General features: G+C 34.8%; 1 protein-coding gene across 6 annotated transcripts in view; it reads left to right on the forward strand.

The window, feature by feature from the left end:
- LOC120420149 (cyclic nucleotide-gated channel rod photoreceptor subunit alpha) overlaps positions 1–27,540 on the forward strand; it is a 354,470-nt gene that overhangs the window by 293,274 nt on the left and 33,656 nt on the right. For 3 of the 6 annotated variants that reach the window (XM_052710290.1, XM_052710294.1, XM_052710293.1), the window contains 3 exons: positions 17,357–17,508; positions 25,924–26,065; positions 26,389–26,538. In XM_052710290.1, coding sequence (XP_052566250.1) covers positions 17,357–17,508; positions 25,924–26,065; positions 26,389–26,538 — 444 coding nt within the window. The remainder of the gene's footprint in view (positions 1–17,356; positions 17,509–25,923; positions 26,066–26,388; positions 26,539–27,540) is intronic. The other 3 variants (XM_052710291.1, XM_052710295.1, XM_052710292.1) reach the window with 2 other exon arrangements.

The following is a 27,540-nucleotide window of genomic DNA, read 5'->3' on the forward strand; positions in this document are numbered from 1 at the left end:
TTTTTCTGCAATATTGTACACAGTTGAGTGGATTTACTCAAATTGGGTATTAAAGTTTTTTTATTACTAAAAAAAGGGATTGACAAAAATTTAATTGAAGGAAGTTTACCTCTAGAACGGGGACTTATTGTTTTATGCAACTCAACTTTTTATTTAAAAGATGCTTATGCGACGACTTATGCTTAGGTAGAAATTATTGGAAACAATTCAAAACTTTTACATTAGGTAAAAAAATAGAAATGAGAGTTGCAGGTAAGTTCAACAAATATAATTAAAATAAATGACAAACAAAGGTTTAATATAGAAGGGATTATAAATACATGTTTTGATAGCAGACCATTTGAAGGATTTTTTATTCAGGATAACATAAATAAATTATGGATGTCACATGGAAGAACAACGGTGACGCAGCAAAATTGAAAAATATTAGAAAGTAAATGAATCACAAACTCAAAATTATGGAAACACATAAATTTAGAAACTCGGAAATTAAGAAATTCATAAATAAAAATATTTAAAAAAAACTAAGATTTTTTTATTGAGAAACTAAAAAAAAATTAAATGAGGTATTTGAGAAATTTGAAATGCAAATGGGTAATTCTCCGCCAACTCACACAGCAGTTGCCCCGACCCCTCTTCGATTTGCGTGAAACTTTGTCCTAAGGGGTAACTTTTGTCCCTGATCACGAATCCGAGGTCCGTTTTTTGATATCTCGTGACGGAGGGGCGGTACGACCCCTTCCATTTTTGAACATGCGAAAAAAGAGGTGTTTTTCAATAATTTGCAGCCTGAAACGGTGATGAGATAGAAATTTGGTGTCAAAGGGACTTTTATGTAAAATTAGACGCCCGATTTGATGGCGTACTCAGAATTCCGAAAAAACGTATTTTTCATCGAAAAAAACACTAAAAAAGTTTTAAAAATTCTCCCATTTTCCGTTACTCGACTGTAAAAAATTTTGGAACATGTCAATTTATGGGAAATTTAATGTACTTTTCGAATCTACATTGTCCCAGAAGGGTCATTTTTTCATTTAGAACAAAATTTTTCATTTTAAAATTTCGTGTTTTTTCTAACTTTGCAGGGTTATTTTTTAGAGTGTAACAATGTTCTACAAAGTTGTAGAGCAGACAATTACAAAAAATTTAATATATATACATAAGGGTTTTGCTTATAAACATCACAAGTTATCACGATTTTACGAAAAAAAGTTTTAAAAAAGTTGGTCGTCATCGATTATGGCCGTTCATGGTCACCCGCGACAGACACGGACGACGAAACAAAGAGAAACGCAAAAAGTAACTTTTTCAAAACTTTTTTTCGTAAAATCGCGATAACTTGTGATGTTTATAAGCAAACCCCTTATGTCTATATATCAAATTTTTTGTAATTGTCTGCTCTACAACTTTGTAGAACATTGTTACACTCTAAAAAATAACCCTGCAAAGTTAGAAAAAACACGAAATTTTAAAATGAAAAATTTTGTTCTAAATGAAAAAATGACCCTTCTGGGACAATGTAGATTCGAAAAGTACATTAAATTTCCCATAAAATGACATGTTCCAAAATTTTTTACAGTCGAGTAACGGAAAATGGGAGAATTTTTAAAACTTTTTTATTGTTTTTTTCGATGAAAAATACGTTTTTTCGGAATTCTGAGTACGTCATCAAATCGGGCGTCTAATTTTACATAAAAGTCCCTTTGATGCCAAATTTCTATCTCATCACCGTTTCAGGCTGCAAATTATTGAAAAACACCTCTTTTTTCGCATGTTCAAAAATGGAAGGGGTCGTACCGCCCCTCCGTCACGAGATATCAAAAAACGGACCTCGGATTCGTGATCAGGGACAAAAGTTACCCCTTAGGACAAAGTTTCACGCAAATCGAAGAGGGGTCGGGGCAACTTTTCCCGATTTCGTGTGAGTTGGTAGAGAATTACCCAAATATTTATATCAGAATTTAATTAATTAATTAATTTAATTAATTAAAAATTAGGTAATTCAAATGTTAAAATTAAAAAATGCTTAGTTTAAAAAAATCAAATTATAAAAAATAAGGTTGAAAAATATAAAAGTTCAGACCCCGGTTCAGACCTCAAAAATTCAAATATTTTGAATTCGAAATAAAAAATCAAAAGTTTGAATATTTAAGAGTTTAGAACATCAAAAATTCAAAATCTACAGTTAAAAAATTCAAAGAAATTATAATTTGAAAAAAGTAAAATTAGAAAATTTTGTATATAAAAAAATTAAAAACTCAATTATAAAAAAAAAATACAGTTTGTACTCTGTTATCCGAAGACCTCTTCTAAATTTCTAATCTCTAAATCCTCTAAATATGCGTTTCTAACCTAGAATATTACTCCAAAATATATGTATTTTTTATGATTCAAGATGGCGGCATTTATGAATTTAAGAATTTAAGAATTTAAGAATTTAAGAATTTAAGAATTTAAGAATTTAAGAATTTAAGAATTTAAGAATTTAAGAATTTAAGAATTTAAGAATTTTAGAATTTTAGAATTTTAGAATTTTAGAATTTAAGAATTTAAGAATTTAAGAATTTAAGAATTTAAGAATTTAAGAATTTAAGAATTTAAGAATTTAAGAATTTAAGAATTTAAGAATTTAAGAATTTAAGAATTTAAGAATTTAAGAATTTAAGAATTTAAGAATTTAAGAATTTAAGAATTTAAGAATTTAAGAATTTAAGAATTTAAGAATTTAAGAATTTAAGAATTTAAGAATTTAAGAATTTAAGAATTTAAGAATTTAATAATTTTAGAATTTAAGAATTTAAGAATTTAAGAATTTAAGAATTTAAGAATTTAAGAATTTAAGAATTTAAGAATTTAAGAATTTAAGAATTTAAGAATTTAAGAATTTAAGAATTTAAGAATTTAAGAATTTAAGAATTTAAGAATTTAAGAATTTAAGAATTTAAGAATTTAAGAATTTAAGAATTTAAGAATTTAAGAATTTAAGAATTTAAGAATTTAAGAATTTAAGAATTTAAGAATTTAAGAATTTAAGAATTTAAGAATTTAAGAATTTAAGAATTTAAGAATTTAAGAATTTAAGAATTTAAGAATTTAAGAATTTAAGAATTTAAGAATTTAAGAATTTAAGAATTTAAGAATTTAAGAATTTAAGAATTTAAGAATTTAAGAATTTAAGAATTTAAGAATTTAAGAATTTAAGAATTTAAGAATTTAAGAATTTAAGAATTTAAGAATTTAATAATTTAAGAATTTAAGAATTTAAGAATTTAAGAATTTAAGAATTTAAGAATTTAAGAATTTAAGAATTTAAGAATTTAAGAATTTAAGAATTTAAGAATTTAAGAATTTAAGAATTTAAGAATTTAAGAATTTAAGAATTTAAGAATTTAAGAATTTAAGAATTTAAGAATTTAAGAATTTAAGAATTTAAGAATTTAAGAATTTAAGAATTTAAGAATTTAAGAATTTAAGAATTTAAGAATTTAAGAATTTAAGAATTTAAGAATTTAAGAATTTAAGAATTTAAGAATTTAAGAATTTAAGAATTTAAGAATTTAAGAATTTAAGAATTTAAGAATTTAAGAATTTAAGAATTTAAGAATTTAAGAATTTAAGAATTTAAGAATTTAAGAATTTAAGAATTTAAGAATTTAAGAATTTAAGAATTTAAGAATTTAAGAATTTAAGAATTTAAGAATTTAAGAATCTAAGAATTTAAGAATTTAAGAATTTAAGAATTGTGGTGCAGAGTATACCGTATAATTTTTAATAAAATGTATATCAATTTTAAATAATATAAAATATGATGTGTAAACAACGTTACATATGTTTCAGCAAAAATTGTATGGTCATCAATTATATAATCAATTATATTTATTAATTGTTTGGTATAGTCTAATACCTTTTTATGATTCCTTTATTGAAAGTTCAACAAAATACATTTAACATTTTGGTTCATATAAGAATACAAATTGGTAGCTCCGTCACTGGTACAATTTATTATTTGCCAATTAAATTTACCTATTATTTCAACACAGTCTGTTCAAAAACAATTTAAGATAAAAAATCAATCCTTAAACAATGAAACCAGACATTTAAAAAAAACCCCAAAATCCATCAATTCCAAATATACAAACGTCCCTTCAAAAAGACTACTTCAATTTAGTAATAACAAACCATCAAATTTATCACAACTAATAATAAAATGCTTGATTTCACCCAACTTGCAATTTTTATGTAAGCGTGTACTCAACACCAACTTGCAGTTACTTTTCAACACGAAAGAAAAGAGAGAGCTTGCAGAAAAGTACGGGAACGGTTTTGCTGCAACTTCAGCCTCTCTCATTGCAGAAGTTCTGCCTGGAAGAAAAGTTACTTTTGTTGCAGAAAAGTACGGGAACGCTCTGCTGCCGTTTTTGTGCAGAATTGCAGAATTCTGCAGTACGGGAATAGACCTAATGATTCACCCATTGATACCTGAGGCTAAAGCAAGTGAAAAAAAATCATGTAAAAATTACTTTTTCAAATCGTGTACATTTTTTTAACGTTTTTATTAAGTTTGTGAAGAAAAACATTGACCCTGATTTTTTTTCAAATTCGGAATATTTTGTAAACAAATTTTGGTTTATTGTAGTAGTAGTTATTGTTAACAAAACAGTGAATTGAGGTTGCTAAAACCAATTAAACTTACGATTTGTAACTTCCTATATCAGCAACAACTTTTCAAAAGGGCGAAACCCTCAGATGTAAACAAACTGAGTTTTCGTCAGAATCATGTAAAGCGAACAAAACTGATTCTAAAACACCCTCCAACATCTCAAAATTCCGAAAATACGTAGTTTTACAAGCAAAAAACAAAAGGGCTAAACAATAACATCAATCAAAACAAACCAAATTGTGTATCCGCCCTTGTGTGTCGCTCAACCACGAGGGGCGAATATAGTGTTTTCTGCAAGTCCGACGTATATTTAGAAACACTAATTTTTTGTTATAATTTAGTGAATTTTAACCTGACATTCCTCAAAATTGATCAAAATGTATGTTTGTCTCTGACCACAATTCCACAACAAACACAGATTTGTATGATCCTAAATACATAACTTTTTAATTTCAATTATTGTAGTATCGGATCTGGTTTGGTTTCACAATCTAGACATGAAGGTCCATAATTTACCGGTTCTTAGGACATCCGGGGATTCTGGTCGAGTAGTTGCAGGACAAAAAGTTAGTGTAGGTAGGGTTAGGAGGAATGCCGTACAAAATCATCGCCTCCGTAACCATTGAAGCTATGCAAAGATTGAGAAGGCAAGATGGTGTCGTGGGGTGGCCTAGTCGTCAGCTGCCATGTCTCCCACTTCCGGCGGGGACACCCCAAGGAACGTCACTTCAATATAGACCACATCGTCAAACCAACTTGCTACTTACTGTGTATCATAGCCGTGATCCTTGCTCAACGATTCTTGGCCTGAATCGGACTCCTTCTGAAGGCTTTTTAGACCCATATTTTATCACTGAGGTCGCAAATATCACTGTTTTATCACTGACTGTAACGTTTCACAATGATAAAATAGTTGTTTAACCGCTTTTTTCCTTAAAAACCCGAAAAACGAAAAAAATACAAAAGGGCGAATCGGTTGTTTACTTCTGCTTTTTGGTGAATCCTGACGGGCGATACCGGTGTTTTGGTTGGGTGGGTGGTGAATACGGTGGGGCGAAAATGTAGGCACGCTCTTCAAAAAGGCGTAATTTCTTTTTCGCAATTTTTAATAGCAAAAACACCTTAATTAATTTCAAATTGCTCTCTATGATGAAATTATTGCTATTTTCTATTACGTTTTGACAAAATTGATGGTTTTCATGCTTTTTTGTGGAAATAGGAATTGATCGAAATTGCAAAATTTTGAATGTTGATTTTCCCGAAACGGCAGGATCGTAGGTTTCGCCCTTTTGAAATGTTGTTACTGATATGTTGTACGATATGTTTTTTTAAGGTGTTCCACAATGTGGGAGCTACAATAACATGTTCATCAAAAATAAATATAATTCAATTTTCTATGAAAATATTGAAGTTTTCCTAAAATTATAATCTGCAACTAAGTAAACTCATTTATGGTAAACTATCAATGCTTAAAAATTTGTCAATCATCATTTTAAGAAGGATTTAAAGTTTTAATACAGAGGATAAACCCAAACTATTTAATCTTTAAAAGTGCACCATCACCAGTTTGCACATGTGCTTGATCCACTATAAGTGCAAGTATTAACGATTTCAAAACCAGCAGAGCGGGTGCCACACGTCATAAAAAAAGAACAGCGTTTAAAAATCAATCATCCAGAAATGTACTCAACATGTACACTACACTCCGCTGGCCAAGTTCTGCAACAGTGATTGAAAATCTGAAAACTTTCCAAATTCAATTCACATCGGGAATAATTCCTACTCCCCGTTCCCTACTGCTTGCCCTCTGGACCGACGCTGTTCACTTTATTATCGAATCGTGCCCGAGCAAAATTCAACTATAGTTACAGTCACCCACGTGCACACACACCCGCACACAATGATGGTGCTCAAGTACGCTGGTACTCAATCGATCCTCGTGTGTTCCCATTACAAACCACTACTCTTGGAAAAAGGGGATACAAGGGGGGAATGTGTACTTTTTGAGAGTAACCCTTGCTCCGAACCCCACTTCCTCCCTATAACTTAAGTGCCACGTTTATTGCACTTATCTTTTATGATTCACCTCTTTCGATGTATGCTATTGCACTGGACTATCGAAAATATTTTCCTTTTGTTAAAAGTTTTTTTCATAAAATACTCTGTACCAACTTCAACAGCACTTTCCCAGGGTCCCCCCTTTCTTGTTTGACATTCGAGTACATAAATTGGAGCTCGTTCGAAGCAATCACTCCGTGTGATTCCGCCTCTTGCAACTGACAAACAATTTGCGACCATGACGGTACACAACTGTTTGGACATTGTCTGATTGGAGTTGGTTCTGGGAAAGCCTGTTGCACCCCCTCGTCCCCCGTCCCACTCAGAAGATAATTTTCCGACTTGCCTACCGGGGGCCTCCGGAGGTTGGAACCTGTCCAAACTATGTGGGGCTAACCGATGACACCCCCCAAGAACTGGAATTCAATTTAACACATATCCTGCAGCGGGCACCCAAACCAACATGGGAACCGCAAGCTTTCACTCGAGCACGTGGCAGGGTGACTTCTAAACTATTTTTTTTTTATTTTATCTTTTTGTATTTAAATATTCACAGCAATGATGATCTACTGGATCTATCGTAAAATTGGAGTGTAAATTGGATTTTCCGAAAAAAAATAAGTTTTGGTGTTTTCAGAAGAGTTGTTGCTAATGGAAATAGAGAACTGCAGGTTTGGTTGAAAATTTGGATGGTTTACGATTAGGGTGATTTCAAAATCTTAACTTTTCAGATTTTTTTTTGTTTTTTTTGTCTTCTTGAAAGTTGTCGAGCTTTCCAATCCAAGCTACTTTGTCAAAGACACCACATTAAAATGTGTAATTATTAAAATTTAACAGTTCTGCTCCAGGATGTTACATTTGCAATTCAGAGATTTGGAGAACCTTTCAACTGAGATCAATTCATAAGCCTTTACAGGGAGGGTACATATTTCAATCTACGTTTTCTACGACCAAATTTAGAGAAAGCATCTGAGAATCAGTTTTTTTTTGTAAGTAGCAATTCGAGGTTAAGTTTTAAAGAAAAGAGGAGTTAGAGCGGGTGCACGTCTAGTTCGAAGCACTTTTAGAGCTCTTAAAAACTAACTTTTTTTCTCATTAGCAGCTAAATTTTTAATAACGAAACGAAGTTGACTTTTATAGCTGTCGGCCACCATTGCTAGTACCAACCACTAGTGTCTTCCTTTATATCTACAAGGACTTCGCCGCCCTGGGCTCCTAAGTGTACGAAAGTATGGCACGGAGCGACGGCGCCAAATACCCATATTTACACAAAAATTTTAGAGCGCCCGCCGCGGGATTCGAATCGGCGACCTCTGGATTGTGAACCCAGTGCACGGTCCGATTGATCCACACGGGTTTGACAAATTTTTAATAAAGGATATAAAATTATCATGTTATTCCAAAATATTACCAAAAATAGCTCGATAAGTTACATTTTCATAATCACCCTAATCGTGAATCACCCTTATTTTGCACCAAACCAATAGTTCAAATAGAATCGAAAAGTATATCTTTTTGACTGCTTTTTTTTTGTTCTACTTTTCACACTTCACTGAGTGCTATACATTTTGTTCGGCACTTAAGCAATTTTCTACGAAATCTGCCGATTTTGATCATTTTTATTTTTGTTTTTTTTTTTTAATTTGGCTCAAACTTTGCAAAGGCCATCCATATGACCAAAGTAGTAATTTTGTGTTTTGTAATTTGGAATAATTGACCCTTTTGAAATTTAAGGCCTTGATTACATAATTTCCAGAATATTTTTTTAAAGAGATAATGACATTTCACATTTTTTTTATTTTTCAACATTGAAAGTTGGACCATTAATTGCTGAGTATTGACCATAGAAAATGTGGAGATGTTTGAATGAGACTTTAAAAACTTCAATTTTCTTGTTTCATACTATTTTATTCGCTGTATTTCAGCAACCAGAGGTCCAATCTTCAATGTTTCTTTATTTTAAAGGAAATTTTATGAACTATTCGAAAAAAATATTTTTAGGAATGAACAATCCAAAACAGGAATAAACACTTAAAAAACCGAAAAAATGAAAAAAAAATTCAGTTAAAATTAAACTTTGAGTGGCCATATCTAGAATATCTTGAAAACAATGCACTTTATCAAAAATCTGTATGTTACTTATCAATTGCAAGTTTGATTTTATGTTAAAAACTGAAGTCAAAGGCTTTTTTTGTAAAAATTTTGACAGGACAAACGTTGAATTGATTTTTTTTTAAATTCATCACTGGGTAGACACCAATTGCTCTCACTAACATATGCCCGAAGAGCCAATTCCCGTTGAGTGAGTTGCAACTTAATTGACTGAGGAGCTATTTGGCTCTCTGCGCTCTACTGGCTCGCCGTCCACATATGCATAACCATGTCCAAAGAAGGGGAAACTCTCGAGAAGAAGACTATGAGAGCCGGGGTTATGGGGGTGGCCACTCGGAGCAGGGGTTCCACCCACTCAACCCTTCCCCGAGGGGGCCGAACGAAATTGGTCTTCGATGGGTATTAAAATTAAATGGAGCTCTTTGCAGCAGCCCCGGCCTGGTGTCCCATAAATTCTTCGGTACTCGAGACCAGCAGATAGATGTCGTTATCACTGTATGTGTGTGTGTGTATGTGTGTCGCAGTGTATGTTGGGCCCCAATAGTAGAACTTGGATGGACTTGAGAAAAGGGGGAGGGAGCCTGACGGAGTCGAGAGGGGGTGATTAGTTTCGAGCACCCTCAGGATATGTATTAATGGGTGATGTGATAATATTCGATATTTTAATAATAAGACCTCGTTCTTGGAGCCAGCCGAGTCGGTCACCGCCGCCGCTGGCATGGAAAGAGGATCTTTGGCTCCGGGTCAGGGTTTGATGATACGTATACTACGCTCTGAGATGCGAAAGCGAAATTGGAAACTGGAAATCAATCTACTGCTTTGGCAACGATATTAAAATGGTATGTTTTAATTAAGTTGTTTTTCTTTTCGGGCACATTGGAGTTGTTCGATAGATTTTCAATTTGCTTTTGCATAATTACTAAGGGAATTTGGTTTTGTATTATTTCGGCATTTGAATCAATGTAGCACGAAATACATTACATTGATTTTCTCTCGAATTTGCTATTATTTACCACGATAATAACACAGCAATGACGGAGCCATGCGTCAATACTTCCGCACCGTACACAGAAAAAATAATCATGGTAATATTACATCTGGGAAGGGGTACATCTTTTATGTAAAAAAAAAGATGTAATTTTACCACTGGAAATGTGTAATTTTACCACTTTTTGGTGTAATGTCACTTTTTCAGCCTGAATTGAGGTAATATTACATCATAAAAGAGGTAATATTCAACCTTCCAAAATTAATGCTTCCAAATTTACATTATTTTTTTCTGTGTATGTGAAAGATCAAAAGATCCTAACGCGCACTAGGTTGTGCTAACAATCCAGAGGTCTCTGTTTCGAATCCCGTAGCGAGCGCAAAAATTAAAAGTGTCAAAATTTGTATCATAAATCATCAATGAATTTATAAAAAAAAAAAATCTTAGACTTTTACGTGGATGAACTAATTACACAAAATGGCTTCTTTGGTCATAATGAAGGCCCCACAAAGTTTGAGCCAAATAAAAAAATAAATATAAAATAAATTAATGGTTTTGGTGTAGAATTGCCCTAAAGTAGCGATTCTCAACCTTTTCTTGGCTAGGTAACCCTATTCGTTTTACCTAAGCTTCTGGTACCCCTCAGTATTCACGCATGTTCATATGAGTTTTTTTTATCATTCCAAATTTAAAAAATGTTTTTTTTTAAACATGAAACATGAAATTAAAAAAAAATCCATATATTTTTCAAAACGGTCTGTTACTGTAAATGTTCATGTACTTTTTGGAGTTTTTTCAAAAAGGCTTTCAGAAAGTTGAAAATTGATTACAATTTGATTGATACGTCAAATGAAGCGTAAGTGAAATTATTTAATGCTTCATTCAAAAATTCTGAATTATCTGTTTGTTCTACAAGTTGAAACTTGTAAACGCTTCTTCTTTAAAACATCAAATTTTTTACATTAAAACCTATTTTGAAAAGTTTGAAAAAAAATCCTCGCTCAATGAAAAAAATGATAGATTGAAAATGTCAATAACTTTGAAGATATTTTACCATGTTTTGAATTAAATTTTCATTGCATGTACTTTTCGATTTTGACAACTGGACTTGAAGCAAACTCAATAATATTTAAAGGTTGATTTGTTTTTGACATCGCTATGAATTTACGAAAATAGTGTTTTTTTAAACTGTCCATTGATTTACATAAACTTTTTTGAGATCCGAATTGAAATTGGATGTATCCAATATATTTATAAGCACTTGTAATATTTTGATAAAGTGCTCTGTTTTAAAGCTACAAATTTTTCCATTTTTTTAATTAAGAGAAAGCTCGTCCTTTTCCATCCCTGAAAAAAACGAACAGTTGTTTGATTGATATGATGTATAATTTCCAAGATATCAACAATTCAACAATGAGGACTGAATGTGAATGCTGATCATGTTTCCTAACTTCCATTTGTTTGCGAAACAAAGGTTTGAACCAATGTTCATAATAGGAAAATTTAGCAACTTTTAACTTTTGAGGTTTTTTGATGAGAATGACACTTTTGATGAATGATTTTTTAAAGAAATCTAAAACTGTGCATTTTATATGAAATTTATTGAAGTTTATTGAAAAATCCGCAAGATTTTTTTTTTTACTATTTTCGGAACATTTTGTCATAAAATCCTGCAACACAATGAAATCATTGCAAACCTCACTATAAAATTTTGATATAATTAAATCGGAAACCACAGAAAATACAATTTTATATTTTGATTAAATAGTAAAAGGAGGAAAAAGCGCTTCTCACAGCGTCGTTGCTCGGAAGGCACGCCGACGGGGGAATGAATCATAAGTTGGCGCCGCGTTCGAATTAAAACTATTTCTAAATCATTTATTGTGTGTCTTACACCAGCCGGCTGCCTAAGACCTTTAAAATTGCAACTGATAAACAAATTGCTTATGGTCGCATCATCTACCACGGTGAATCCTGACCTCAAACCCATCTTACTAGCCCCTCAAAACTCATGTGATACTTTGTCGGAGACGCAGCCGATTTAGCGGTCCCATCACTCAAGTATCGGCTAACATTCCCATCCACTTCCCCGTGTCTTACCACTGGTCGTGGCCGGCGTCGGTATTGATCAGCATGATAGGGACCTTTGAAAATTGCGAAGGGGTGATGATTGGTTCCTACTTTTCATCTGTGGTCCACGGAGCAATTTTTGGGGGTCCTGGTCAATAACGAAGTAGCAGCTACGGGTAGACACCAATGCTATGCTATGCTAAATCGGCAAGATTTTTTTCCATGTACTTATTTTTTTAGTACAGTCCTCATCAATACCTACAGCTACAGGCTTCTTTGGACAAAGGGAAGGCCCTCACAAAGTTTGAGCCAAAAAATACAAAAAATAAAAATGGTCGAAATCATCCAATTTTGTAAAGAATCCCTCTTTAGTTTTTACACTGAAAACAATAACGTAATGAAAATGTGTACACAATTTTGCGTTGTTTGAAAATACAGTTTTCTGAATAAAACGGCGTTTTGTGAAAGTTTTTGAGTAAATTACACAACTAACTTAATATTCTATAAAAAAAAAACTTTACGTTTTGCATGTAAATTGGATCACATTTGAATATTTATCAAGATTTCTTGACAGTTCAATGATTTGTTTTGTAAAAAGTAGCACAAAGCGTCTTGTTTTCTATAAGAATCAATCACTCCGAGTCGTTTAGTAGCTCTCCATAGTTGTGTTAAATACAATGTGAAAATTCTTAGAGATTAAAACCCATTTTCAATAACCTGTCTATATTTAAAGAATGCAAAAACAAAAAAGGCAGGTTGGATTACATGTTTTCTCCCCCCTCCCTGTTCTCGTCCAGAGCCGAGAGACAAAAAACGTCGTTGTCGTGTTATCATGTCGTCACACGTGTATGGCCAAATTGAGTTGACCCTCTACAACCCAACCCCGCCTCTAGACGCGCTTCGATCTGAAAATTTGCCAAAAATCAATTATTCAACCAATTTTTGATCTTTAGAAATCATTGGAAAGAAGAACTCTTAAAATTTTATATAAAAATTTGGAGTTGGAAGTTTGACTTGTTTAATGTGACATATTGCCAATGTTTTTAAAATTGTAATTTTTTTAGGGGTCAACTTTAGCTGTGTTTTTTACTTACATTTTCAAGATTTTAAGTTAAAATAAGTATGCAGTAATTTTTGTAGTGTCTCAGACTATAACTCTAAGCATTTTTTGCATTTTAAATGATAATGGTGACATTCTATAGCAGAAAATCTGAAAACAAGTAAAAACTTGAAAAAGTGACTGCAAAAACATGTAAACATTAGAAAGGCAAAATGTAATGATAGGAGGTGGTAGAATAGACCAAATACTACAAAAAAAAAACAAGATAATTTTTTTTCCGTAGAACAAAAGTTGCTCCTGATGACCTTCTGAACAAGGGAAAAATAAAAATGTTCGAAAGAAAAATTTGGGCATTAGAGGGTTAAGAACACCATTTTGTGCAGCTCTCTATCCCAGTTAATTCAATCGGAATTCTGAAACGGAATTCAATTCGAATCGTTTACGTATTCCGTTTCAAACGCAACAACCGATACGTACACGGAATCGGTTGTTGCGTTTGAAACGGAATACGTAAACGATTCGAATTGAATTCCGTTTCAGAATTCCGATTGAGTTGACTGGGATGCCTCACCTTTTACCTTCCATCGGATGAGGAAGTAAAATGTCGGTCCCGGCCTTGGTTGTAAGGCCGTTAAGTCATTCCAGGTGTAGGAGTCGTCTCCATGCCATAAGTACAAACAACACACCAAACCAAGCCTACTCCGGTGGAATCGCTGGCGGCGGTTGGACTCGCAATCCAAAGGTCGTCAGTTCAAACACTGGAGTGGAAGGTTCCTTGGAGTAGAAAGAGGTTTGGGTGCTCTCCCCATTCAAGCCTTCGGACTCCTAGGTTCGAGCAGAAACTTGCAATAGAGACCACAAAAGACCCGGGGGTCGTTAATGTGGATGGTTTGATTTTTTGATTTTTTTTGCCTCACCTTTTGACCTTCATAGATCCCAAAAATCAATTTCAATCCCCAAATTTCATTCTTGTCGTGCTATCTTGGCACACCCCGAAAATTGCTGTGAGTGCGACAACTAGCCAAAGGGATTTCAGGTCAGAATGCGTTTGACACACGTACATGCCTAATTACCGTATTTCTTTTTAATTATAACACGGGACTCCGGCAACCAAATTCAACCAAACTTCGGGACAATGCACATAATGGTCAACCAAACAAAACGTATTGTGCATTTTTTTTTTTGTTTATTCAAGGTAAAATATTAAAACGCGTTTTTCTCGGAACGTCGAAAGGACAACTTCAAAGATGAAATCCCATGAAAACAAAATGGCTGTCGCCTTCTATCAAAGAAAATCACAAGAAATTACCAGATTTGAATTTAAGTTTTTGCAAAAACTTAACACCCAAGATGGGGAGAATTCTCCTCAGTTGAAAAAAAAAAACATCACAAAAAAATATACCCGGTGTGCCGTTGATCAAAGCGTGACGTGTGACTTGTTGAACAAACCGTACGGTGTACCATTTTCCCGACTCTGACAGGATGGGCATCGTCAGGCAGTCTTAAATTGAGCAGCATTTTTCTGTTGTTTGTTTTTATGCCAACGGGCACTACTGCTGCCACTACACAGTAAAAACATATATTTTAAATTCCCTTCAATTTTTTCTCCATTAATGTTGAAAAAGTGGAAGTCGGTGTACATTTTTGAATATCACAATTCATTATGACTTTTTGACTGTGTACTATGGTAGCATTCCGGGACATTGATCCAGCTGCATCAACCTTTCGACAGGCTTTTTTCACATGTTCACGGCAGCTTCCGGGTTGTGTTGATTGTGTTGTTGATTGTTGAGCCTCTCTATTTGAGCTACATCGAGGGTTGTAGACTTGCGACGGTTGACTTTTTGTGATTGATGCCATGACGTGCGCGTCGAACTGTGCCAAATCAACACTTTTGAACGTTCCGCCCGCGCAATAGGCTGGCAGGTGTCATGAAGTCGTTTCGTTTCCGGTTGATTTAGTTGATTGAGTCTTGTTTGGTTTAATCGAGATTTTATTTTTTTCAAATTCTTCAAAATTAAAGGCAACTCACACCTTCTATTTTGATTACAGAATCACTTAAACCCTCCGAGAGGAGCCACTTGCTCGCTGATGAATATCCATTTAATATCTTCCCTCATCATCTTTGTCTCGAGTTCTCCAATTACTATCCTTCATCCCAAGAGTCAACTCTCCTTCTGCAAAGGCGGAAGCATCAGCAAAGCACAACAACAGCAACAACAACAACAACAGTACGTGATTACTATCAGCGGAAGAGTTTACCCTGATGGAAAAATTGAAGCTGAAACCACTTTCTTCCCTTGGAGAACCAAGCTTTTTGCTTGCTTGTTGATGCTGATGCTGCTGTGCACCGTCATCTCATCGGCTTCTGCTTGAGCAGCTTGCTTCCGGAAGTTTGCTTTCTTCTTCCTCCTCCTCCTCCTCCCTCTCAAATTCTCTCTCTCACACACACACGAACCTAAAGTCGTCGCCATCGTGCTAACTTGTCGTACGTGCATTTTGGGCCAAATTGAGTTAAGAACGCCATTTTGTGCAACTCACAATGCCTCACCTTTTGACCTTCACAGATCCCCAAAATTCGATTTCAATCCTGAGATATTCACCAAAAACCGAAAAAACTCCGTGCATTTTTGTCACCTTACATATGAAAGTAGTTTCAATCTTGTCGTGCTATCTTGTCACTCCCTGAAAATCGATGTAAGTGTGACAATTGGCCAAAGGGATTTCAGGTCAGGATGCGTTTGACGCACGTACAAGTCAGACTACCGTAAACATTTGTAATTATAACTCGGGACTCCAGCAACCAAATACAACCAAACTTCGGGACAATGCACAGAATGGTCAACCAAACAAAACGTGTTTGTTATTTTTTACATTGCGTGCTCTAGTTTTTGTTTATTCAAGGTCAAACATTAAAACGCGTTTTTCTCGGACCGTCGAAATGGCGGGTGCGACATGATAGCACGACGACGTCGAAGTGCTGATAGCGAACGAACGCGACCCAGTCGACGCTTCGTCATCACGCCGTTGTTGTTCCTCGGGTTGCATCGTGTGCCTTTGTTGAGGACTCCTTTTGTTGTGCACAACGTTCGCGCGATGTCATCGTATCAGCTGCTGCTGCTTCCTTCTTTGGTGGTTGTTGCTGCTGTTGTTGTTGTTGTGGTGTGGTCCTTCACATGAATTGGAGCCTAACATTTCAAAAGGGCACATAACTTTTGTAAACAATAGTGTATCCCTTTCACTCAAATGACAGTTTACATAATGTGTGAAAGGGACACACTCTTGTTTAAAAAAGTTATGTGCCCTAATGAAATGGCAAGCACGAATTATCTTCTTTCGCCTCAACAACCAGTTTGTGTGGAGCGAGCGCGCGTGATGCGTCCGATAACTTGAAACTCGACAATGGAGGCATCCTTGAGGAACATTGTTTTGGAATGAAGGGGCACTTTTTATGCTATCAATATTTGGTGAAAGATTTCAAGTGGATGGGGACGATACATTTTTGTCAACTTTGTATTGGAGTTTTTGTTGGAGTCAGAGTCGACATAGGTGGTGTCGGGTTGTTTCTTTTAGAGCTGGAAGCCGGAGTCAGAGTCACTTCAAAAGCTTCACGATTCCGCAGCCCCGATAGAAGATGATATTCATTCTTGAAAATAATCTGATCTTGATGATTGTCAATGATGATTTCGTAAAATTACCTTTTGCAATACAGTCCTGATTCGATGATCCGAAGTTGGTTATCAGAAAGTTTTTATGGGACTTCGGATAATCGATTCAGGAACAAAAAAAATTGCTGGTATTTTTATTTACTTACTTTTAACATCAAACTCGAGCTCTGCGATCCCATTCCTGTCAAATTTGAATTGTTGGTTGTCTTTTATTCTAAGAAATGCAATTTCCAAATATTTCTTCACCGCCATTTTGGCCGCCATCTTGGATTTAAAAATTCTAAATCACTTAAGAGTAGTTCAGGGATCATACTTAAAGTCATTAAAGTAAAAGTTCCATCTGCACAATTCCCACAAACAACACCTTTGTTTAATGGAGCCACATGGTTGATCAACAACAAAACAACCACACACAACCAGGTAGGGGAAGCTCGATGAGTTTACGTTCAACTCGATAGCTACCGTTCCGTGTGACTTGGTCCATTTGCATCCGGATTGCAGTGGCTCGTCGACACGAGCAGACCACCGACGAGATTGCCGGGCCTGGCAATTCCGGTCCGTTTCTTCGTCTTCGTCTTCGTTCATTCGTTTAATCAGTGCTAAATTGTATTCCACTTATCCGGTGAACACCCAACATGTCCTGCTTCTGCTACCGCCCAGCATCACCCCCTTAGTGCCTAGTCCCGATTTCGAACCGATTTTAATCAATTTGTGTTTTCGTTTTCTTCTTCTTCTTGCAGCCAAGCTGGACGGTGTCAAGACCTACATGCGCATGAGACGGGTCCCCAACCATCTCCAGGTGAAAGTGATCAAATGGTTCGACTATCTCTGGCTGACGCAAAAGTGCTCAGACGAGGAGAGAGCTGTATCATGTCTTCCTGATAAATTAAAGGTGAGTTACGTACACGGTATTCTGCACATTTTTCTTTGTCTAACATTTACGTGAATGTTTCGAAAAAGGTTGTAGTGAGACGAAAAAAAACTGGGAACGTATCTTAATTATAAAACGCTTTTTTAAGTTTCATTCATTGAATCTGACAAAAAAAAAGAGTTTTTTTTTCTAAATGGACCTGTAAGTTATATGGATTCCTATGCTTATAAAACCCTATCCAATAAAACTCTAGATATCACAAATTCAGTCCATTTCCTTGGAGTTAGAAGGTGACGAGCGGGAACTCCCGGGAAATCGACGATTTTTGAATCTCTATATTGCCGGGAAATTTGGTTGAGACTCCCGGGAAATTTGATACTTGAAAGGAACAAATTGCACTGTTTTAGAGAAAAATCATTCGACCCTGCCCTGAATATTTTTGAAAAACTAATTGAGCAAAAGCCCAAAAAATTTTTGCTGTTGAATTCTTAAGATTGAAAAAGAAAAAAAAAATCAGATCAAATTATTCGCTCTACAGCATTGCCTTGGCGTTCTCGATTGCGAGATTCCTACTCGAAACTAGGTGTCCGAAGGCTTGATTGTTGAGGCAATTGCAAACCTCTTTTTACACCTTAGCTTCCATCCACCCCGGGATTCGCGAACTGACGACCTTTGGATTATTAGTCCAACAGCCTACCAGCGACTCCACCGAGGCAGGACCCAGGGAGACGACTCCTACACCTGGAGTTAGCTAACGACCTAATCTTTTTAGGTTAGTCCGGGGCCAACATTTACTTCCCGTCCGACGGAAGGCGTGATCAGACAAATCTCGTCTCGAAAAATGCCACCGGGACCGTCTGGGATCGAACCCAGGCCGACTGGGTGAGAAGCAATCACGCTTACCCCTACACCACGGTCCCGGCTAGATTGAAAAAGAGCAATAGTTAATTTGGATTTAATAAATTCTTTTCTAATTTTGCGATTCAGGAAATTTAAAAATTTTCTGGTAAAACAATTCCAATTGAGGACACAGAAACAAAATTTATCATAGAGTCGACTTTTGAAAGAAAAATTTGACTGTTGGTAATCAAATTATCTTACTGAAAGTAACCAAATTATCCACTTAGTGAAAAATATAAAATAAAAACCATTATTAATCTAGTAGCCTCTAGTCAAGCCAAGCCAAAATTATCTAAAAACAAACTAAGCAATTTCAGCCCAGAAATGAAAATATTGGTCATTTTGAGTTTTGCATCGGCACCAATATTTTATCACAATTTAAGAAAAAAATGTCTCGCGTTCTTTGTAAAGTTGCGGTCCGTTAATTGAAGGAATATAGTTATTACTGGTAAAGTGAACATTGGAAAAACCACTCAGTGTGATAAAAAATGATACAATACAGTTTTCAGGCTCAAAAAGCTCAAGAAATGGTATTGTATTTTTTTTTTTTGATTGGAAGCATTTTTTTTTAAATAGAAATAATACTTCATATTCTCGGTAAGGTTTCTCAAATTATTGTTTCATTGATTAACTAGACTAAACTGTAATTGAATTCATGCATATGTAATAAATTTACTACATTTCTTCAAAATAATTGGCACCATTTAAATAAATTTGAATAAAAACCAAACATCCCGGGTCCCGGAAATTCTCGGGAAATAGCAAAACTGAACTCTCGATTCCAGGGAAATTGAAAATCTCGAGAATCATCACCCTCTACTTGGAGTACCTAGTTGAAAATGTTCATCATTTTTCACTACCATTGTTGGTCCTCTGGAAATGCAAATGAATTCCATTTAGTGCAGGGATTTCACCATAGATCTACCCTGTCCTTTGGGGACCATCCATAAACCACGTGGACATTTCGTCAGCTGTGTGCTATCTTGTGACAACGACCATTTAGTACTATTCGAGAAAATCGATTTTTAAAGTTTGATGATAAATATTTTCAAAACTATGAATGGTAGAGCCAAACTTTTTGAAGCAATCGGTTCGTATACTACACCCAAAGGAAAAATATATCTCAAAATCTGCAACAGTAGATTTGCTGCAGAAAATGTCACATTTTTTTAACATTTTTTGCAGCAAGCCCCTAGATCATTTTTGCCCGCGTGTAAACATTTCAGCGATCTGCACTGAAAGAAAGGCACACAGCAATATCACATGTTTCACACGTGAATCTGCCCCATACGACTTGGCATGTGAATGTCATGTGCAAATCACTTCGAAAGTTCTCATCGCGCGACGCGGTAAATTCAATAGAAAAACACGTGAACTTAACGTGGCGATACACTTGAAATTGCAATGATGTTCTTGTGATTGTTAAATGAAATTCCATTCGATTTCAAGTGATTTTTTGGTCGTAATAAAATATATGAGCAATTCTCTACCAAAACCGGAAATGGATTTTATTTGTATTTTTTGATTTGGCTCAAACTTTGTGGGGGCCTTCCCTATGACCAAAGAAGCCATTTTGCATCATTAGTTTGTCCATATAAATTTCCATACAAATTTGGCAGCTGTTCATACAAAAATGGTACGTAAATATTCGAAAATCTGTAACTTTTGAAGGAATTTTTTGATCAATTTGGTGTCTTCGGCAAAGTTATAGGTATTGTTGAGGACTATTTAGAAAAAAATAGGTACACGGAAAAAAAAATTTCCCGATTTTTTTATTAACTTTTTTTTCACAAAAACTCAAATTCCCAAAATACGTATTTTTTGATTTTCGAGATTTTTTGATATGTTTTAGGGGACAAAAATCCGCAACTTTTGAGCTATAGAGAAACATGGTCAAAAAATCTGCCGCCGAGTTATGATTTTTTGAAAAACTGGTGATTTTTGGAAAAAATCGAAATTTCATACATACAATTTTTTTGACCTCATTTTTTTATGCAAAATTGAATTTGCAATCGAAAATTACATTACAGATTTTTTGATAAAGGGCCCCGTTTTCAAGATATAGCCACCGAAAGTTTGATTTCAGCGAAATATTTGCAGTTTTGCGATTTTTAAAAATAGTGACCATGAGTGACCATTTCTAAAAATATTTTTTTTGAAAAGTTCAGAAAATTTGCTATAAAATTGTCTAAGAGACATTGAAGATTGGACCTCTGGTTGTTGAGATACAGCGGCTTAAAGAAAAAGAAACACGAAAATTGAAGTTTTCTAAGTCTCACCCAAACAGCCCACCATTTTCTAATGACGATATCTCAGCAATTAATGGTTCAATTTTCAATGTTAATACATGAAACATTCGTGAAATTTTCCGATCTCTTCGAAAAAAATATTTTGAAAAAAATTAAATCAAGTCTAACATTTTAAATGGGCATAATATTCAATGTTTGGCCCTTTTAAAATGTTAGTCTTGATTTAATTTTTTTCAAAATATTTTTTTCGAAAAGATCGGAAAATTTCACGAATGTTTCATGTATCAACATTGAAAATTGAACCATTAATTGCTGAGATATCGTCATTAGAAAATGGTGGGCTGTTTGGGTGAGACTTAGAAAACTTCAATTTTCGTGTTTCTTTTTCTTTAAGCCGCTGTATCTCAACAACCAGAGGTCCAATCTTCAATGTCTCTTAGACAATTTTATAGCAAATTTTCTGAACTTTTCAAAAAAAATATTTTCAGAAATGGTCACTCATGGTCACTATTTTTAAAAATCGAAAAACTGCAAATATTTCGCTGAAATCAAACTTTCGGTGGCTATAACTTGAAAACGGGGCCCTTTATAAAAAAATCTTTAAAGTAATTTTCGATTGCAAATTCAATTTTGCATAAAAAAATGAGGTCAAAAAAATTTTATGTATGAAATTTATATTTTTCCAAAAATTACCAGTTTTTCAAAAAAACATAACTCGGCGGCAGATTTTTTGACCATGTTTCTCTATAGCTCAAAAGTTGCGGATTTTTGTCCCCTAAAACATATCAAAAAATCTCGAAAATCAAAAAATACGTATTTTGGGAATTTGAGTTTTTGTGAAAAAAAAGTTAATAAAAAAATCGGGAAATTTTTTTTTCCGTGTACCTATTTTTTTCTAAATAGTCCTTAACAATACCTACAACTTTGCCGAAGACACCAAATTGATCAAAAAATTCCTTCAAAAGTTACGGATTTTCGAATATTTACGTACCATTTTTGTATGAACAGCTGCCAAATTTGTATGGAAATTTATATGGACAAACTAATGATGCAAAATGGCTTCTTTGGTCATGGGGAAGGCCCCCACAAAGTTTGAGCCAAATAAAAAAATACAAAAAATAAAAATGGTCGAAATCGGCCGGTTTTGTAGAGAATTGCTCATATGTATTGCTTTTTTAAATTTATATTTTTACATCCTTTAGTTCAATAATTTCATACAATAAACAGAAAAAAATCCATTTCACTGGTCTTCTTTGTTTTCTTCCAATTTTAAAGACGATGACGACGGTGCGGATCCTAGCCACTTTTTGTCAACGTTAAAAAGCATCAATCCGCATAGGAGTAGCAGCTCCTTCCTGCCACGCCAAGATGGTTGTGTACTTTGTGGCCATCGCGGGAATCAGCACTTGTGGAAACTGCTCCCAGAACTTGTCCCAGAATGTCGTTTTTTCCTCGGCTGGCCGTATTTTTTCTAAGAATTTAATTCCGGAACTCTATGTCCTGTAAAAGTGATGAAATATGTATTTTATTAATTACCGTTACTATAAATAATAGTTTATTAGTACCTACCATAATTTTTCCATTTTCATTTCCATTTTTTAAACTTAGAGCTCAAACAATGAGCATTTGCTTTGTCGCCATCTTACTTTATGAAATCACCGACTTTTTCGACATACAGCTTTCAAAACATAAACATATGATTCTAACGTGACTTCTCACTTCAAAATCAAAGGAAATCTCGATTGGGGTGAATCGATGTGCAATTCATTTGCATCTCACGTGAACACCATGCGAAATGAGAATGAATTTGTTTTTGCCAGCGGTCAGCTGGTACTGAGTGATTTCCACATTCATCTCACATTAAAAGCATGTGAGAGTCAAAGGAAAAGCATGTGAAATTATCGTGTTGGTTTTTGGAGTGGCTCACGTGAAAAAGCATTTGATTTTGCTATGTTGGTTTCTTTCAGTGTGCAGTTCTCACCAACACATATAATGCTGGCCCGTCCCCGAGCAACACTCCAAAGAGAAGCATATGTTGGTGCTCTTTCACTCACTTTTCATCAAGCTTCCATGGCGCGGTGGTAGCGTGTCGGATCAATAACCAAGAAGTTAGTGTTTCTATCCTCGTTCTGCTAAGTGTTTTTTTTTTGTGAAATACAACCAAAAAGCCGTCGGTAATGTCGATAATTGTCGGTAACGGGCAAAAATGTCATACTCCTATATCGCAAAAAATGCATGAGGACAGATTTCATGCAGATTCTGATATACTTTCATGCCGCCATGCATCACAATCATGCGACTGCCAGTTGGGTGTAGTATTACATTTTGAACAATATTTTTTGCATTTTAAAGTAAGCTCAGATAAAAATTAAATGTGGGTTACTGGCAAGACGAATTAAAGTTTTGCTTAAAATAATAAAGCAACAAAAAATTAAATGCCATTTTAAGACTTCTAGTGTTTTGTATCAAAACTTAAAGTCTTCCATGAATAATCTTCAACTACGGAGGATCTTTTTGCAGTTTTCCTTGTTGATTACAGAATTTTTGTAAACATTAAAAAAAATCAAAACAAAAAGATTTTTTTGATATACATGTCTTAACATTTTTTCAAAACTTGTTGATGACATTTCTCGCTATGCTGGATAAATTTCATTCGGATAAGCTGCAGTTAAAAATGCAAATAATTATAAGATAATCGAATTTTTTAACTCAGAAAAGCACAAAGTTGAATTTTCATGAAATATAATTAAATAAATTATCATGAACTGTTAAAAAAAACTGAAGTTAGCAATTTTATAAATAAATATAATAAACTTTATGTTATTTCAATTTTTAATAAAAGATAAATGATAAAAAATTATGTAAGAATAATGTCCTTGGAAAAATTTAGCCTGTATTTATGTAGGAAACACATTTTAGTAAAATTGAACTTCTACAATAAAATATCAATAGATCGGCTCCCCTCCCACTAACATTTACACACAAGATCCTATGTTATTACTCTTAGCTTTAAATAAAAAGTAATTACAAAAGCCGAAGGACCAAAAAAAAATATTTCATGAAAAAAATAATATATCAATAATTTAAGCACGATATTTTAAATGGGCCTGTGTGTGTTTGTAAACAAACAGTCAACCCTGCTCATGATGAACACAAACACTTAAAGAGCTTAAATTAAAATAATAAAAAAATAGTAACAACATTTATTCTAATTTTTAAGAACACAAATGAGCAATTCTCTACGAAATCGGCCAATTTTTGATTTTTTTTATTTAGCCAAAGAAGTTATTTTGTGTCATTGTTTCACCCATACAAGTTTCCATACAATTTCAAGAGATAGCCCCTGGTTCGATTGTTTAGGCAAAAATAAGTAACTGTGCCAATTTTGAGCCAAACTGTTTAAGGTTTAAGGGTCACTTTTTATCGTTGAAGTTTATATGAGGAAAGTCGCGAAAATGTATGGGGAAAAACATCGCTTCAGGATTTTGGCAGCAGGTGTTGCGGGTCTCGCTCAAAATTGCCTAAGTGTGAGATTCTTCTAGGAAATTTAATTTCCTACAACTTTGTCGAAAGATGAAATAAGATCCGAGTTGATCCTGATGAGTTATTAGCAATGCAATGAAAAAAAGTCGGCTTATATACTTGAAAATATAAGGGGTATATAGGAAGTATATAAGAAAATACTTTTTACTGAAACGTTGTTTTTCCCTTTACATTTTTGCGACATTCCCCATATAAACATCAACGATAAAAAGCGACTCTTAAACCTTAACCAATTTGGGTCAGAATTGGCACAGATACTTATTATTGCCTAAGGAATCGAGTCAGATGGTATCCCTGATGTCGATTTTTTTTTATTGTCACCCTACCATACAAAAATGGTACGTAAATATTCGAAAATCGGTAAATTTTGAATGAATGTGGTGTCTTGGGCAGTTGTAGGTATTGTTGAGGAAGATTTTTTTTTGATAATTCTTCTCTATGGCTCAAAAGTTGAGGGTTTTGGTCCCCTAAAACATAAAAAATCTCGAAAATATAAAAAGATACGGATTTTGAGAAGTTGACTTTTTGTGAAAAAAGTTAATAAAAAATCCAAATAGTCCTAAACAATACTTACAACTTTACCGAAGACAACAAATTGATCAGAAAATGTATTCAAAAGTTACAGATTTTCGAATATTTACGTACAATTTTTGTATGGACAGCTGCCAAAATGGTATGGAAACCTGTATGGGTGAACCAATGACACAAAATAGCTTCTTTGGTCATAGAGAAGGCCTCCACAAAGTTTGAGCCAAATAAAAAAAATACAAAAAATGAAAATGGTCGAAATCGGTCGATTTCGTAGAGAATTGCTCACGTCATTTATTTTGTTTCAAGGAAATTGAATCTATTTCATTTTTAGTTTAGTAGAAAAAAAAAATGGAAAAATAATTATGCATACATTTCATACGACCTTTTCGAAAACCACTCGTAAACAATATTGGCAGCGCCTCTGGCGGTGACTTCAGGAACCTGCATGCGTGTCAGACCCTTGGTTCTGATGCGATAGTTCAGAATCTCAGAACTTTACCAGAAGGTGTTGATTACGTCGGTCGTCCCAATCCACCAATCCTTCGTCCCCATCGTCGTCGCCGATTTTTTGCTCAGCTCAGTTCGGCATCCCTGATTGAGCAAACTCAATTACTCGATCCTTCAGCATGAGAGTATGAGGCGTGGGAGTTACAAGTACGGAAAAACAAAACAAAAATCACAAAACAGCAAAGGGGTATGGATTATCGAAACCGTTTAGGCGAAAACCCAGAACAAGATTTAGCGCAATCCATGGGCTCAATTCGTCGAAGAAGTGAATTGGCCGGGCAGCAGGTGGAAAGGGAGGGGTGGGTGGCGCGCGTCTAATGAATGGGCTTTTGTTCTTTTGTGTTTTGCTCTCGTGACGGGGCTTCACATGAACGACTTCTGATGAAACCGATTAAGGGGCTGGGGAACGATTCCTGAATGACTAGGCAATTTGCACCTTGTGACACGGCAGAAAGAAAGTGTTGGCTGGTAACTTTGAAGTGTGCTTGAGATTGATTGAAACAATTGTTAAGCTTAATAAGTTGCTGAGGTTTCAGGGCGTTAATCGTTGACTTAAATGTTTGTTTTTCACGCATTGAAGAGTTCTGTTACGTAACTTTCTACTGCAGTCCAAGTCCAACCTTCAAACCTTAATCAATTGCACAATCAATACACGTCCTAATCAAAGCATTCTTTTCTTTTCTCCTCCTTTCTCTCCCACCCGCAGGCTGAAATAGCTATAAATGTTCATTTAGATACACTTAAGCGAGTAGAAATTTTTCAAAATACCGAAGCGGGCTTTCTGTGCGAGTTGGTGTTAAAGCTAAGGCCGGTGCTGTTCTCCCCGGGCGACTTCATCTGTCGGAAAGGTAAGTTCCGAGGGTCTTTTTTTATCCCCATTCGAAGGCTTTTGATTGCAGAAATCCTAACATAATTAGCTTTTTGGCACGAACATGATGACGTCCGTTCTTGGAAGGAATCAGCAGCATACGTGACGTGCAGTCGAGATGCTACAAACGGTTTTCAACGACGTTCTGTTAGGCGGATCTATAAATAGTTGATTCTCTGGAAAAGTGCAACTTTATTTACTTCTTTACTTTATTACAAATTTCAAAACATTAATTCTGATCTATTTTATCAGAAATTATTCAAAATGTATGCTTTCTGCTCTGCTATTTATTTCTTCTCGTAGGTGAAGTCGGCAAAGAGATGTACATAGTGAATCGAGGGCGGCTGCAGGTGGTCGCGGACAACGGCAAAACGGTGATGGCGTCGCTCAAGGCCGGCTCGTACTTTGGCGAGATCAGTATCCTCAACATGGGTACGGCAGGTAAAGCGCTCGGTAAATATGATAGCCAAGCAAAATACTGTTGGTATTGACGTGTTGTATTTGTTCTTCTCCAAAAAAAAATCAAAAAACCACGTTCCACGTTCACTACAAGCTAAAAATCAAAATCAAACCGAATGTCAAAAAAGAAACCGAATGAAATCCAAACAAACAAAAAAATGCTCGAAACCCGAAACTCCCATCACAATGAAGAAGTGTGTACATATGATAGGACCACAACTGCAACCTAGCGCGCGACTTCGACTTCCTTCAACTGCTCTCCGCACCAAACCAAAAACGCACGAAGCTCTAGAGTGGCATTATGGCACGAGACGCGAACCACGTTCCGCGTGGAGGAAAAAAAAGCACTAAAACATTCACTCGAAATTGCACGAACAAACAAAAAACACGAAATTACACAAAACCCTGGCACTTAGAAGAATCGTAGAGTCAGAGGAAAAATCGCACACAAGAGTTAACAAAAAAAAGTTAAAAGTTGTAGGGTTTAATCGTCCTTTTGCTGACGAAGAGCGAGAGCTGGGAGAAAGGATTTGCACACACACACACAACCACACAAAACTTACACACAAACGCACAACCAAACAAGCTATTTCAGTCGTGAGATGCATTAATGATCACACATGAAGCGGTGTGAAATGAACTAATGCTTGTTTGGAAGCTAAATCAAAGTTCATAACACGGGTGTGATACAACAGTTCAATCGTTGAAAAATGCTACCTAAATTTACAAAATTTAAAATTTTAAATTAGTTTTTATTCCAATTTTTTCAAACATTTTTTAAAGGTATCAAAATCACTCCAAACAATCAGAACAGTTTAAGTATCTACAATTTGTACCAGATAATCAGTTTACTACAATTTTCTAATCGGCTTTTCTATGCATTTTTGTGTGTGAGTGTGTGTGTTAGTTTATGTGATTGGGTCGCCATTAAAAATTTAAGATTTAGCTCACGAGGAAAGGAAAGTCTAGGTTTCGTTCACCGACTAAACCGTGAAA

The sequence above is a fragment of the Culex pipiens genome, chromosome 3, assembly GCF_016801865.2.
Source record: "Culex pipiens pallens isolate TS chromosome 3, TS_CPP_V2, whole genome shotgun sequence".
NCBI lineage: Eukaryota > Metazoa > Arthropoda > Insecta > Diptera > Culicidae > Culex > Culex pipiens.